This window comes from Electrophorus electricus, chromosome 16 (assembly GCF_013358815.1).
Source record: "Electrophorus electricus isolate fEleEle1 chromosome 16, fEleEle1.pri, whole genome shotgun sequence".
NCBI lineage: Eukaryota > Metazoa > Chordata > Actinopteri > Gymnotiformes > Gymnotidae > Electrophorus > Electrophorus electricus.
In genome coordinates this window covers 14,716,848-14,731,977 of record NC_049550.1, presented here as the reverse complement: position 1 = coordinate 14,731,977, position 15,130 = coordinate 14,716,848, and the positions used below count along the sequence as shown (strand labels likewise).

Sequence of the window (15,130 nt, the reverse complement as noted above, 5' to 3'; positions counted from 1 at the left end):
TTTCCCCTCTCCATTATAAACCATACTTGGGTTTGTGAAAGGTGCTACACAAACTAAATTATTATTATTATTATTATTATTATTATTATTATTATTATTATTATTATTATTATTATTATTATTATTATTAATATTGTTGTTGTTATTATTAGGTAGAGACTATGTTGCTTAGCACTCCAGTCCATTTGTGTGATTGTTTCTCCATATCCATCAACAGATCTGGGACATCATTGAGAAGCACGACACAGGTTGCACAGCTGGCAGTGGTAAAGACAGTATGGGAGTTTTCTATGATGCAGGTCTGCTGTTTGAGTCCGACAAAGCAGGAGGGACCGATTCCAGAACAAGTACTTTCTATATATTTCTTTCCCTGGTGACATCATAGATTGTAGAATATAAGACATTTAATAGGGAATTGTTTTCATTGCTTCCATAAGACGATAAAAGTACTCATACTTAATGCAAACTGGGTTCTGGTCAAGCACAGACACTGGGAATGTGAAATTTAGTAGCAAACCTTTCTTTCCATACAGCACCTGATTGTCCTGCTCCACTAAATAGAAAACGGAGAGCTATAAGCCTACTACAAATCACTACCACACTCAGTAAGAAGCTCTACTGTTGATCACATACCTCCATGGTTGTAAAATCTACATTCTGCTCCTTAATGATGTCTGTAGATAACTATGATCTTCGGGTCATTCTTAGCCATGATTATGTTCAATATTCTTACCTTCTTCTCTTTGTTCTTTCATTTCCAGTTGGTAAGTACAGTGGTGATCTAAAGAAATGTTGTGGAGATGGCCTGAAGAAGAACAACCTGGGGTACACGTGTGAACGGAGGGCTGCGTTCATCACAGACGGTGCAGAGTGTATCGGGGCTTTCCTGCACTGCTGCACGGTGATGCTGACACACACAAAGAAGGAGAGGGAGGAGGAGCTGTACCTGGCTCGCAGTAAGAACACACTGTGCTGTCTGTGCTGTGCTTGTTTGACTTGTGGGAGGTTGGTAAAAACTGTATTCCAAGAAGCTTAAAATCTTGACTGTGGTTCACCTAAAAATATGTACATCCATTGTAACTAAATTTGAGGTTCAAGGTTGGTATTGTTGAACAGCATACTGACAGACTTATTATATTAAAACCAGTCATGCAAAATGAACAGTATAACTAATCACTACCAATAATATTTCATCATAATCTTCTCATGGAAATTCGTGTGCTTGTTTCTTCCTTCTTGGCATGTGTTTGCCAATGCTTCCTCAGGTGAAGAAGATGATGAAGCCTACCTAAACCCTGATGATATCATATCACGTACTCAGTTCCCTGAGAGCTGGCTATGGGAGGACCCGGAGCTACCACCCTGCCAAGGAAACCAGCCATGGTACATGCAGAGAGTTTGGTTTTCCTTTTTAACAAATTCCATATGTAAAAGGTCTGTGAAATTATGAAGACTCGCTAGTAAAAGAATACCAAGAATATCAAGAATATCAAAGAATATCAAAGAACAAAGAATATCAGTATTTTTTCCGAACCCAAGATACCAAAAAGACTCTGAAACAACAGTGAAATATAGATGTGAGATAGACAGAAAGAGACACATGCACTGACAGTATAAATTGGCAAAACTAAAGGACAGAGGACTGGTTACACATCTGTAATCAGGAGACAATTAGCAAGAGTAAGTTGATGGATGATTGTGTAATGCAGGACTGAAATGGGGATTATGGCTAGTGAAAGTTTGGTGGGTCAGGGGGAATAGAAGCAGATATGACAAATAATTTGATTGTGGGTTGTGATTGTACATGAATTGGATTTTACTAAACACTTTTATGGATTATGGCCCCTTTCACATACCGTAATAAATTTTTATATATACTGTCTTTCACACACTGGCAATTTTGTATCTGAAACAAACATTTCATGCTATGTAAATGTACTTGTATGCATACCTCTCATGTTAAAGAACAATAATAATTACAGTATAATATGAATATGGTAATTCTACCCCATGCAGTGTCTTGCAAAAACATTCAGCCCCATTAAAAGTCAACAGATTTGTCTAGATTATAAATGACACAGATTATTCCATCCAGCATTTTTATTGCAAAGCAAAAAAAATACTGGTATCATAAATACGTAAACCCCTTCTGACTAGTACTGCGCAGATCTACTTTTCACTGCAGTGACAGCCTTAAGGATATTGAGGCAAGCTTATATCTGGTTTGCACCCTATTTGGGAATGACTTTTATTCATTCCTCTTGGCAGATTTACAAATTTACAAATTTTATTTTATGCATATTAAAGAGTTGAGACTCTGGTGTTTGAGTTAGATTATTGTTTATTGAGCTCGATGTCTGTCTTTAACAGCTCAATAAACAACAATCTAGTTCCAGTTCTCAGTCCCTGTTTTACCTAATCCCATTTCCAGTTCCAGGTCTAATTCTAATAGGTTGGCTCTTTATACCTGGTTACAAGAAATGTACCCCCTTCCTATAGTCAAACAGGCATGAGAGAATAGAGAGTTCCCCCGGGGGGAGGCACAGAGCACCTGGTGTCATTAAATGAACTTCCTTGGAGTCATATATAGCATGAGAATCACTAAGATAAGGACTTCTCTTAGGAAACACACAAACATCTGGTGTCAAATCCATCAAGTGAGTTGTGCCTCTCCTGCTGTGATACCCTTTGAGGTTTCTACAGGTGTGGTAAACCAAGAAGCCCTCTGCTTTTATTATACAATGCCTTACAGAAATGACAAAAGTATAGAAAGAAAAATATTCTTACAATGCTTTGAGGTAAAGATTCTCCTAAGGTTAGTTGTTTTTTTTTTTTAGCAGACTGAAACAGGTTGTCTTGCAGAATCTTTATGTACTTCGCACCATCTGTCCTTCAGTTTTAACAAGGTGCCCTGTAAGGAAAAGCACCCTCACTACATGATGCTGCTGTCCCCACACTTCTACCCCCATACTTCACTGGGGTTGTGTTTGGTGAGGCAGCAAAATTGTCCTTCTCTCCTCAGTCCTTATCCATTTAAAGTTTCTTCCTATTTCACACCCACAGTAAGTCACAGTCCTCTCTGTGTACGCCGTGATGGCTATGTTTGCCATCACGCTCTTTCCAAACAGGCCAAAATGTACCTTTTAAACCATTTTTTAAATTAGCTAAATGGTTGCAGGATTTGTATGTGTGATCAACATGTGTGTAATATATGCTGGAGACATGTCCCCACAATTTTTTTGAAAGTCATTAATCACTAATATAATTTCAGATGACTTTTAAGTGGATGGAATACTTTTGCAAGTCACTGTATTTATAGCACACACTTATTATTTTTAAGAATTATATAAGGCCTGTGGGTTATCACTTCATGTAGTGATTAGCTGGTACTGACCTGTGACACTGATCTGCTGTTTTTCCCTGCTGATTCTTCCAGTGTGACCACAACTCTCACCATGAAAGAAAACTATCTGAAAGACTCCATTACTACCTGGCAGGTGCTGGCCATCAGTCTGTCTAAGACCCATGGTAAGTACCCAGTCCTTCAGCCTACGGCCATGTCTAACCAACTGAACACTGACTCATGTTGTAAGCAATTTATACAGTGACATTAACCCTTAAACCTTGATGATCTTAAAATTTGACAGAATATGGTGCTTCTCTCTCTCTCTCCCTGTTTCTCTCCCCCTTTCTCTGTTTAGGTATTTGCGTAGCTGATCCTTATGAAATGGTAGTTGTGAAGGACTTCTTTGTGGACCTGAAGTTGCCTTACTCAGCAGTGCGCAATGAGCAATTAGAAATCAAGGCCATTCTGCACAACTATTCAAATAGGAGGCTTGAGGTACATTTCCTCAGTTGTCTTAAGTGTAAAAGCATTGACATTTCATGACATGTTTATGGCATTTGGCCTCCCTCAATTTCTCATAATGAACTTTACCTTTTAGTGTGCATTTCCTTACATCTACCCGTTTTCCTTTTTCAGAGAATGCGTGTGGACTTCTTAGAGACAGAGCACATCTGTAGTGCAGCCAGCAAGAAGGGCAAGTTCCGTATGGTGGTTTCCATTGATGCCAGGTCCTCCAGGTCCGTTTCGTACATACTCATTCCAATGGAAATCGGGGAACACTCCATCGAAGTGAAGGTTTCAGGCAAGACTCGCTCTGATGGAGTGAGGAAGACCCTGAAGGTGGTGGTGAGTTTCTTGTTAGTACAGGACAGCAGAAGAAAAAACTCTTCTCAACAAGAATGTGTGTGTCACAAAAAAAAAAAAAAGACCTTGAGCGACCTTGAGTTTGAGAAAGGCGCTATATAAATGCAACTAATAATAATAATAATAATAATAATACTAATAATAATAATGTACACTACAACTTTTGCGCTTTAGGTACTCTGACAATTAGTACTGTGCTCCAGTATAAGATAAAAAAAAAAATCTTAGCAAAAGACAATGTAAGGCCAGACCCAGACTTCACATATAACACCCTCAAGATACCCATGTGATCATTATTAAGAAAATAAGAATGAAATGAAGAAAAAACAACAGTAAAACCCTGTATAATCAGTGACATTATTTCATCTTGACCTCTGTGTGAGCACTATGATATGATCTTCTTCTTGCTCAGTCTGAAGGAGTTTTAAAAAAAAAGGTGGAACTAAATGAGGTGCTCAACCCCTCAAAATACCCAGGTGAGGAATTTAGTGTTTGTTACAATACTGCTGTACTGACCCAAACTGATTGTCAATAGATAATGAAAAAAAATATATTTTCTTACTGTCACTCCATCCTTGTTTCGTTTGCTTGCTGTGAGTAGATGGAGTGCAAAATGTGTATGTGAAAACTGAAATACCAGATGGACAGATTCCAAACAGTCCTGCTGACACGTACATCACTGTGTCAGGTAAGATGAATATGGAATGTGTCTATACCATTATATTATGATTATTTTTATGATCCTCTCTAGGTACATATATAACACTGCATTTTACATGGTTCACACAAAACTGCAAATTAATTTAGCTAAATTGTGAAATCATAGATTAAATAATAAAAACAAAAGTGTCTGCTGACAGTCACGTTGGTGGCATGTGTGATTCCAGTGATTTAACAGCTTGATCAGACAGTATACAGCTATATAATTTCCTGCTCTTCACAGATGGTCGCTGACTTTTTAGTGAGCAGTGTGAAAGTTGACAATTGTCCATCTCTCATTTGCTGTCCTGCAGGTCAAGAGGTCAGTCAGACTATCGAGCAGGCCATCAGTGGCGAGTTCATGGGTCGCCTTATTGTGCAGCCCCACGGCTGTGGTGAGCAGAACATGATCTTTATGACCCTGCCCCTCATCGCCACGCACTACCTAGACAGCACAAAGCAGTGGGAGGGAGTTGGTGCGAGCCGGCGTGGCGAAGCCATCAAACACATCCAGACAGGTGAGCATTAAGGTAATTTGCCATTTACAAAGAATAACATTGCCTGATTGTTGATATTAATTATTAAGAGACCCTCAAGCCCTAACTTTATTAACTAAATAGTTATTTTAAAAGCTACCTAGTGGGAGTATCTGGATCCACTTAAACCCAGAAGTGGAATTGGCTGCCCTTTCTTGGAAGTGCAATTTTGTACAATATACAGTCTAGTACAAAATACAAGACACTACATATATGAATCATCCTTAAACATATGTACCCATATACCCATGATTTCCAGCATCCATTGTGTTTGTAAACAGCTTTTATAAAAACTTGAATGTAATTCTATGATTAATAAAATACAATCTGCTCTCTCATGAAGTAATGTTAGCTGTGTCAAACTGTTTCCCATAAATGTCTGTGATAACTTGACTGAGCTGTGTTGGTTCCTAGCTAACATGGTCCCTAGCTAGCTAACACAGTACACTAGTTACTTCATAAAAAACCCAAGATAATTGCAGTCTTCAACAGTCATCATGGATACTGCAAATCTACACTGCAAAAGGTAGAATTGGGGGTTGGGAGCTATTTATTCACTATAATATTCTGAGCTATTGGATTTGTCCCCAAAAATACTTTTGTATATTTTTATTAAATTTAGAAGAAAAAGTTGCAATATCTGCCACAATGTTTTAAATGCAATGATATTTTCCTTTTTAAGTGGCATTCATGTGATCATTGTTATGTATTAGGCTAGAGGATAGAAGGCCAGCTAATTCTTCATACTAAATGTCAGATCACATCATACCTCTTATGCAAGTATTATTGGCAGTTATACTAAGTAAATAAAGTGTCCATTGAAATTGACTTCTGGGGCCATCTTATGGGGCAACCCCCCCACCCCACCCCCACCCCAAACAACTCAATTTTGACAGAATGACAAATGTTGTAAGTAGAGTGATTTAGGTTTTATCTCATGAAATGTAAATCAGTAAGATTATAGACATGAGCTGGATTATCTCATTGCCTGCTCTCTCATTGTCTGCTTCCAACCATGACAGGGGAGTTATGTTTTGAGAGGATATTTCCAGTTTCTATTGCATTCTTGATTACATTCATTTGCCCAAACAACCACTTTAGCAAGTTATCCTGGTATGGTCAGGTATAAAATGGTGTATAATATGTTTGATGAGGTGCTTGCATTGACCAATGAATGGATCTGACTGTTAAGTCATGATCAGCAATGACAGAAGCTATATAACAGACTAGGCAAGGGACACCAACATTTTCTAAACCTCAAAAGATCATTAGGGACTCATAGCATCATCTGAAACTCAGTTATTATATAATTCCAAAAGTCTTTCACGATAGGTGCAACGTCTCCTTCCCCACTGAAATTGATGAAACACTCCCCGCCTATCTGTCTCTCTCAGGTTACGAAAAAGAGTTGACTTTCCGTAAACAGGACGGCTCATATGGTGCTTGGATCAACACACCCAGCAGCACATGGTGAAAATCCGCACCTGCAAAAGAGGACTCCAGTCCTCTTCTCTTCCATTATATTATACTCACCACTCATTTGTTCATTACTCACTGCTTTCATTTCTGTTGGATTTGTTATGAAGGCTGACTGCATATGTAGGCAAAGTCTTTGCACTGGCCAGTGATCTCGTTGCCATCCAGGAAAACGTTCTCTGCAGCGCTCTCAAGTGGCTCATTCTGAACACGCAAATGCCAGATGGCATGTTTAAAGAGGGCGCGCCTGTGTATCACGGAGAGATGGTCGTAAGTTCAGATCCATCTTTGGCTTTCGGTTGAATATATTTGCATTATTTCAGTAAAATCCCATGGAAAAGGTTTTTCTGTGTGATTTCAGGGTGATGTGCGAGGGAAGGATTCTGATGCATCACTGACAGCATTTGTTGTCATTGCCTTGCAAGAGGGCCACAAACTCTGTGCCAAATTTATAAATGTAAGTTAAGTAAGATGTAAGATGGACCAAAATGTAAGATGTAAGATGGACCAAAATGTAAAAAAAAACCCCACTGTTTCTGTATATCTTTCTTGTGCATTATTTAGAATCTTCCAGACAGCATAAAGAAGGCCATCGAGTATCTGGAACGTAAAATTCCCACTTTAACCAATCCATACGCTGTTGCCATGACTTCCTACGCCATGGCCAATGCTGACAAATTCAACAAAAAGCTCCTGATGAAGTACTCCTCTGGAGGCCAGTGCATCTCGACATTCAAATTTCAGAACTGTTTTGAGCATCAGTTTTATAGCCTAAATATTTACTAATATTTACTATAAATATTTACTGATTACTAATTAGTATAAATATTTACTAATAATACATCACAACAACGTCATTTGGAGTAAGTTTTGAGACATAACCACTGTACGGTTCCCTTTTTTCATCACATGAACAGATGGTTCTTACTGGCAAGTTCCTAGAGGGCTCCACTTCTCCCTAGAGGCCACGGGCTACGCCCTGCTGGCTCTGGTGAAGGCAAAGGAGTATGACGCGGCAGGGAAAGCAGTGCACTGGCTCAATAAGCAAAGCAGCCCGTATGGGGGTCACGGCACCACTCAGGTAGGCCCACACAGGGGTCGTCCCACGCTAAAACCAGAGGTCTGTTCAGCAGTACATGGCTTGGATAAATTACTTATAGGGTTAAATTAGCTTTGAATTTTTTATTTCATTTTTAAAGTAGTTGCCACGGATCCAGAAACGCTGGAAAAGGAAAGAAACCAGAATGTATCTGAAATGCATATACTCAAAATTTAACTTAATGGGAAGTTGAAGAAATATCTAACTGAGCAGCTGAAGTAAGGTTTACTGAGTGTACATTCCTCAAATTAGGAGTGAAGAAATTTTTATTTAAAGAAAAATTGAAATCTACTGAATTCCTTTGATCAGCTTCATGAATTTACCCTGACTGCACTAAATTCCTAAACTATCAGAAATTATGCTCTATCTCAACTCTGCATAATTCATGTCGACTAGGCAACCATAATAGTGTTCCAAGCTGTGGCAGAGTACTACATGCAGGTGAAGAAAATTCAGAATATGGACTTGCAAGTGGACATTGTTGTGACTGGACGAAATAGACCCATTAGTTGGATTTTCAAAAATGAATATTCACATCTCACACACTCTGAAAAGGTAAAATGTACATTTTAGCTCAGATAATTTCCTTTTGTGTTTTTGTTCATTATTTGTTTAATCAGCATGAACCGGTATCAATTGCTTACTGTGTCTCCATTTTCCCAACGACACAAGGTTGATATTAATACCATAAAAGTAAAGAGTATAAATTCATGTAATGCCTGACTGAGTTTATTCAAACATTGTTTTTATTACAAACTGGCCTTATATCATGAAATTGATAAGACTGAATAAACAGTTTTGTTGCCTGTGCAGGTTAAGCTTAAGCAGGAATTTAAGGTTACAGCTAAAGGAACTGGTATGGGATCTCTCCAAGTGAGTATTAACCAACTAAGCCTGCTCTGTATGCTTCTATATGGTTACATATTATTAATGGATTATCAAATATTTCTCTTACAGGTGTGGACAGTATACTATGCTAGGCCTATTGAGAAGCAGAGCGATTGTAAAATGTTTAATCTTGCTGTTAAGATGGGAGTTGAAGCTCGTGGTAAGATTCAGCATGACCTATTTTCTTAATACTAATATCCATTCTAGTTGTGACCCAAAAACAAGCAAATGAAAATGTCTCCCCCCACCCCCACCCCTTTTTTTTATTGGAAATGATAGTCATACTAATATTTTTAACTCATGTCTTCAGTAACGTATCCAGGAGCTAAGGAAAGTTATTTGCTCACCATTGAAGCCGTGTGAGTATTTTTCATCTTACACTTGATCTTACTTTGTAGCTGGCTAATATAACATTTTTATTTACATGCAAATTGTCTGTTTCTCCGAATTGTAATAATTTGTAAATTAATTTCCGTGTTTCTTTATTCTCTACAGGTATATGGATCCAAACAGAGATGCCACTATGTCTATTTTGGATGTGGGCTTGCTGACAGGCTTTGTGGTGGATGAGAATGATCTGGCAGATGTAAGGAAAGTCTGCCAAATATGTCATTATATGATTTGACTTTTCAAACACATGACATTTCACACAGCAATAGCAATATAATAACAGCAGCATACCAGTGGGGTTTAATACCCTTGCATTTGTTGCATTTAATTTAGAAATATTGACAATTACTTTCTAAGTTGCAATGGTTGTTTGTCTTTTTTTGATAACTTATAGTGTTCAGTGCAATGTATACTCTACCGCTTTACAGTGTTTTTTAAATTGAGTTAATGCATATCAGTTTCAACTTAGCAAGGCAATTTTGACATAGTATATCATTTACATTTGTGGCATTTAGCAGACGCTCTTTTCCAGAGCGACTTACAAAAGTGCTTTGTCATTTTCTCATAGAATACATCCTAGCCAGAACAGTAGGTTAGAGTCCAACATATTAATGAACTAGAATACTGTAGAAATACAGGGATCAGTGCTGATGCCTAGATGTACAAAATACATAAGTTCTATCTTAGACAGTGAGTACTAGAGTTTGGTAGTCAACATCAGTGTAATAAACAATACCCTACAATAAGTACTAGCTTCAGTCAGTCAACATAGTAGCAGGGTAACTAGTCATTTAAATATTGCATGAATAGTTGGGTCTTCAGTCAGCGTTTGAAGACTGCAAGGGACTCGGCTGTCTGGACAACAAGTGGAAGTTTATTCGACCATCTAGGAGCCAGGACAGAGAATAGTCTTGATGCTTGTCTTCCATGAGACTTGATATCATTTTAACATAACTTATTATGAATATTAGTAATTATATTATATTGAAATACTGTACTCCTAGATGACCTCAAAAGTGGTTTCAAAAACCTCAATCCTGAAAAGAGGGAACATCTTGACTGTGTGGAAGAATGCAGTATAATTTTAACTTTTTTCTTTTTGCTTCCCCTTGCAGTAGCTTTATGCCTTACAGCAAGTTCTGTTTATTTTATAAATACCCGAAAATGAATCTGTAAAGATAAAATACTATCAGTTAAGTAGAAAAAAAAAAATTTATTTTAAAAGTTTAATTTTAATTAATTTTACAGTAATTAAACAATGGTGTACTACTTACAATATAGATAAATGAATAAATGTTTAATGTTTCTGTACTTATAAAATTAGTTAACAACTGGAAGTGACAAATACATTTCGAAGTTTGAGATGGATAAACAGCTTTCAGAACGAGGCTCCCTCATCATCTATGTAGATAAGGTACTCGTGGAAACAACCCATTGGCATTTTTCAAATATTCCACAATTACAAATACAAAATGAATTACTGTCTGACAAGGTTTTGCTGCTTCTTACCAGATATCTCACAGGGAGGCAGACAGGATTGCTTTCAGACTGCACAAGGTCACAGAGGTGGCAATGCTTCAACCTGCTGCTGTTAGTGTGTATGAGTATTACTCTCCAGGTATGTTAAAACACACACACACACACACACACACACACACACACACACACACACAAACACACACAGTCGGTTTATGTTTTAATGTCTGTGATAATGCTTGTGTTTTTTGACACACACGTTTCTGTGAATATCTATCTTTGTCTCTCTCTCTCTTCTACACACAAACAGATAATTCTTGTGTTTTCACAGGGAACCGCTGTGTAAAGTTCTACCATCCTATAAAGAAAGGTGGTGCTCTAACCAAACTGTGTGATGACCAGGAGGGCCTCTGTCAGTGTGCTGAAGGTGCATTTACAGATAATGTCATGGAAACCAAAACAAAATATAGACATCATTTGTGCATCTTATGTTTGTGACAGTTACATAATTACACCCCTTTTGTTCAAGTAATGCATTTGCACACAACAAATACCACATAAAATAACCACTTTAAATTAGTCCATCTTAAAGATTTTTAATTATTTTTTGTAAAATGACAATGTATAAGAGAGAGAAAGAGACATACTCACTATCTCCTGAAACAGAAAACTGTAGCATCCAGAAGAAAGAGAAAATTAATGAGGGTGATCGGGACCTAAAAGCTTGCGAAGCTGGCATGGACTACGGTAAACATCTGTGTGTCTGTATGGTAAACACTGAGAACTCTGTGTGTCTGTACGGTAACATCGAGAAACATCTCTTTCCCTTTTGTGTTCCCTTTTGTGATATTTGTGTACCAGTTGTTATTGTCACATGCACTCACACACAGTTTGTCCAGAAATGTTACAGTAATAGATCAAGTTTCTAATATGAAATCCAATCAAATTAATGTTTGTTCTAATGTCTGCTTTTTTCAGTTTACAAAACCAAAGTAGTAAGTATGGATTTCACACCATATACAGACACCTACAAGATGAAGATTGAAAAGGTCCTGAAAATAGGTATGACATCTTTTTTTTCATATATGCCCGTCAATGCATGTAAACATCCTGTTCCATAGCCATGGGAATGTGTTTTAAAACGTGGGGGTGCTGTTTGTTTATTTATTTATTTTTATGGTCGTGGACATGCAGGTCCTCTACCAACCACTAGAGGGTGGTGCACCACCGTGTGCACGCCTATGTCCCTCAGCCTTGTCCTGTCCATGAAATGTATAGCACATATGTGTCCTTGTGCAACTCATACCATGAAGTAATGATGCACTTTATTAGGAAATACAAGGTGGAAGTGCTGCCTGAGTCTGATGAATGTCTTTAAAATGAGCTAATGAGCTGGATTAGGCATGTCAGAGTAGCGAAGGTTTGAAACTATGCCAGGCCATGTCACAAACGTTAGAGTATAAACTGTACTGTAGCAAATTTTTGCAAAATCCAAACTAAATAAATATGTAGTTAAATTGTTTTATTTTTCAGTGTAAAATAAAAATCTACAGTCAAATTTCAAGATAAGTCTAGTCTTCTGTAAATAGACATGCCTTTTTTTTACTCTGAAACTTATCTTGTTGCCACATTAATCCCTTACCTGAAAGAATGACTGTGTTTGCTCTTCTACCACCAGGCTGCTTCTAGTGCTGATATTATCTTTCTAGATCTTATTTAGCAAGCCTGAGCACGCAGCTAGAGCTTAGAGAGAACACACTGCCACATTATACGCTGCCTGGCCAAAAAAAAACATCACCACCTGGATTTAACTAAACAAATAGAGCCTCCAATTGGATAATTACTGCATGGGTGATTATGTTTCACCTGGCAACAAGTTATTTAACCCTAACTGATGCAGTGAGTAGCTTCTCATTTGTTAAACAACCATGTCAAAAGACACATCCTGTGGTCGTGGAAAAGATGTTAATCTGTTTCAGAAGGGCCAAATTATTGCCATGCATCAAGCAGAGAAAACATCTAAGGAGATTGCTGAAACTACTAAAATTGGGTTCAGAACTGTCCAACGCATTATTAAAAATTGGAAGGGCAGTGGGGCAACATCATCTTCGAGGAAGGAATGTGGTTGGAAAAAAATCTTGAATGATTGTGATCAGTGATCACTTAAACGTGTGGTGAAAGCAAATTGTAGAAAAACAACAGTAGACCTCAGGGATGTTTAATAGTTTAATAGTGAAAGTAAGAGCATTTCCACATGCACAATGTGAATGGAACTCAAGGGATTGGGAGTAAACAGCTGTGTAGCCTTAAGAAAACCACTTGTCAGTGAGGCTAATCAGCAAAAACGGCTTCAATTTGCTAGGGAGCATAAAGATTAGACTCTGGAGCAATGGAAGAAGGTCATGTGATCTGATGAGTCCAGAACCCTGGAACCCTGTTCCAGAGTGATGGGTGCATCAGGGTAAGAAGAGAGGCATCTGAAGTGATGCACCCATCATGCCTAGTACCTACTGTACAAGTCTGTGGGGGCAGTGCTATGATCTGGGGTTGCTGCAGTTGGTCAGGTCTAGGTTCAGCAACATTATGTGCCCAAAGAATGAGGTCAGCTGACTACCAGAATATACTGAATGACCAGGTTATTCCATCAATGGATTTTTTCTTCCCTGGATTCATCTGGCTCAAATTGTGAAAAAGTGGTTCAGGGAGCATGAGACATCACTTTCATAAATGAATTGGCCACCACAGAGTCCAGACCTGAACCCTATTGAGAATCTTTGGGATGTGCTGGAGAAGACTTTATGCAATGGTCCAAATCTCCCATCATCAATACAAGATTTTGGGGAAAAATTAATGCAACTCTGGACAGAAATAAATGTTGTGACATTGCAGAAGCTTGTGGAAATGATGCCACAGTGAATGCGTGCCATAATCAAAGCTAAAGGCGGTCCAACAAAATATTAGAGTGTGTGATTTTTTTTTTTTTTGGCCAGGCAGTGTATATATAGTTTAGTTAAAAGATGTTGAAATGTTCATTCTCAAGCGATTTTCCTAGGATCATTTGTGATTTATAAATAATTCTGTTGCACCTGTAGTTATGTGCAAATATTAATTTGTTCACTAATTTTTACAAATCATTCACTCACAAATGCTGAGTCAATTTCTTAAGAACAAATTGGTAAGACATTTAGTTTGTTTTATAAATGAGGCTCCTGATCTAGACCTACAAGCGAAATGGAGTTTCATATGGTTAAACATGTCTATACAAAATACTTATATAAGACAGTGTTATAAGTTCGAATGTATTCACACAAACATTTGTTCTGTAGGCTCTGATGTAGGTGTGGAAGGACAGGTGAGAAGCTTCATAGGTCATGCCAACTGTAAGGAATCATTTGGATTTGAGGAAGGCAAGACCTACCTCATCATGGGCCAGAGCATCGACCTACCAAGGGCAGGAGGAAGGTACTGAGTGTACATATTTGAGTGTACATATGTAACACTGGTATAATTTATGATGGGCATGTATAATATGTGTTCATACATACTGAAAAGGTTTGGTTCTATGTTTGGTTCTATGTTAATGTTCTTCCATGTGAGCTTTATGTTTGATAGGTGTTGAGTGGTTTTGTCCATTTTTTGTGGGGGTCCTTATTTGCAGACTGCAGTACATCCTAGGCGAGAAGACTTGGATTGAATACTGGCCCACGAGTGAGGAAGGACAAACTGCAAAATACAAAGATAGATACATTGGCATCACTCAGCTTTCTCAGACTCTCCATGACTTTGCATGCTCTACATAAACATGTTTTGATTAAAGCCAATTAATATGTTTCTTTTGAATATTATATATATATATATATATATATATATATATATATATATATATATATATATATATATACATATACACACATCCCTGCTTTTCCTATTACCATGATTCTATAAATTTGTCACATCATTAACTTGCTAAAACATTCTAAACATAGGTGAGAGCATATGTATTGTTATTCCAAACAATACATAATTCTGTCTTGCCTGATATAGAGCAATGCATGGAAACATTAAATATATTTTCCAGAAAAATGTTGTCAAAGATTTTCTTTTAAATACTTTTTTAAAAATCCTTATTATACTGTTGGGGTATATGTGAGCAATATTTTCTTTACCTCGTAGATTAAAGTAAAGATAAATAAGCAGGCTACACTCCTGACCAATAGTTTCAAGTTTCAAGTTTGTTTTATTTGTCACGTACATAGTCATACACAGTATAACTCGCAGTGAAATGGTTTGAGAGTGCAATACTGCTATCATGCTGAATCCATTCAAATAATCATTAAGTAGAAGGACAACACTCGT

At 37.6% G+C, this 15,130-nt stretch overlaps 1 protein-coding gene across 2 annotated transcripts in view; it reads left to right on the top strand.

Moving 5' to 3' along the window:
* LOC113591922 (complement C3-like) overlaps positions 1-14,590 on the top strand; it is a 27,252-nt gene extending 12,662 nt beyond the window's left edge. The window contains exons 16-43 of one of the 2 annotated variants that reach the window (XM_035534534.1): positions 218-347; positions 534-605; positions 762-764; positions 861-956; positions 1,266-1,383; positions 3,437-3,528; positions 3,702-3,841; positions 3,983-4,192; positions 4,623-4,686; positions 4,812-4,898; positions 5,224-5,427; positions 6,840-6,915; positions 7,032-7,191; positions 7,283-7,378; positions 7,486-7,636; positions 7,839-8,002; positions 8,417-8,575; positions 8,834-8,893; positions 8,978-9,068; positions 9,219-9,267; positions 9,404-9,494; positions 10,623-10,712; positions 10,811-10,916; positions 11,106-11,201; positions 11,441-11,521; positions 11,753-11,836; positions 14,101-14,236; positions 14,433-14,590. In XM_035534534.1, coding sequence (XP_035390427.1) covers positions 218-347; positions 534-605; positions 762-764; positions 861-956; positions 1,266-1,383; positions 3,437-3,528; positions 3,702-3,841; positions 3,983-4,192; positions 4,623-4,686; positions 4,812-4,898; positions 5,224-5,427; positions 6,840-6,915; positions 7,032-7,191; positions 7,283-7,378; positions 7,486-7,636; positions 7,839-8,002; positions 8,417-8,575; positions 8,834-8,893; positions 8,978-9,068; positions 9,219-9,267; positions 9,404-9,494; positions 10,623-10,712; positions 10,811-10,916; positions 11,106-11,201; positions 11,441-11,521; positions 11,753-11,836; positions 14,101-14,236; positions 14,433-14,574 — 3,048 coding nt within the window. In that variant the 3' untranslated portion in view covers positions 14,575-14,590. Of the gene's footprint in view, positions 1-217; positions 348-533; positions 606-761; positions 957-1,265; positions 1,384-3,436; positions 3,529-3,701; positions 3,842-3,982; positions 4,193-4,622; positions 4,687-4,811; positions 4,899-5,223; positions 5,428-6,839; positions 6,916-7,031; positions 7,192-7,282; positions 7,379-7,485; positions 7,637-7,838; positions 8,003-8,416; positions 8,576-8,833; positions 8,894-8,977; positions 9,069-9,218; positions 9,268-9,403; positions 9,495-10,622; positions 10,713-10,810; positions 10,917-11,105; positions 11,202-11,440; positions 11,522-11,752; positions 11,837-14,100; positions 14,237-14,432 lie in introns of both variants that reach the window. The other variant, XM_035534533.1, reaches the window with a different exon arrangement.
* Positions 14,591-15,130: the final 540 nt, after the last annotated feature.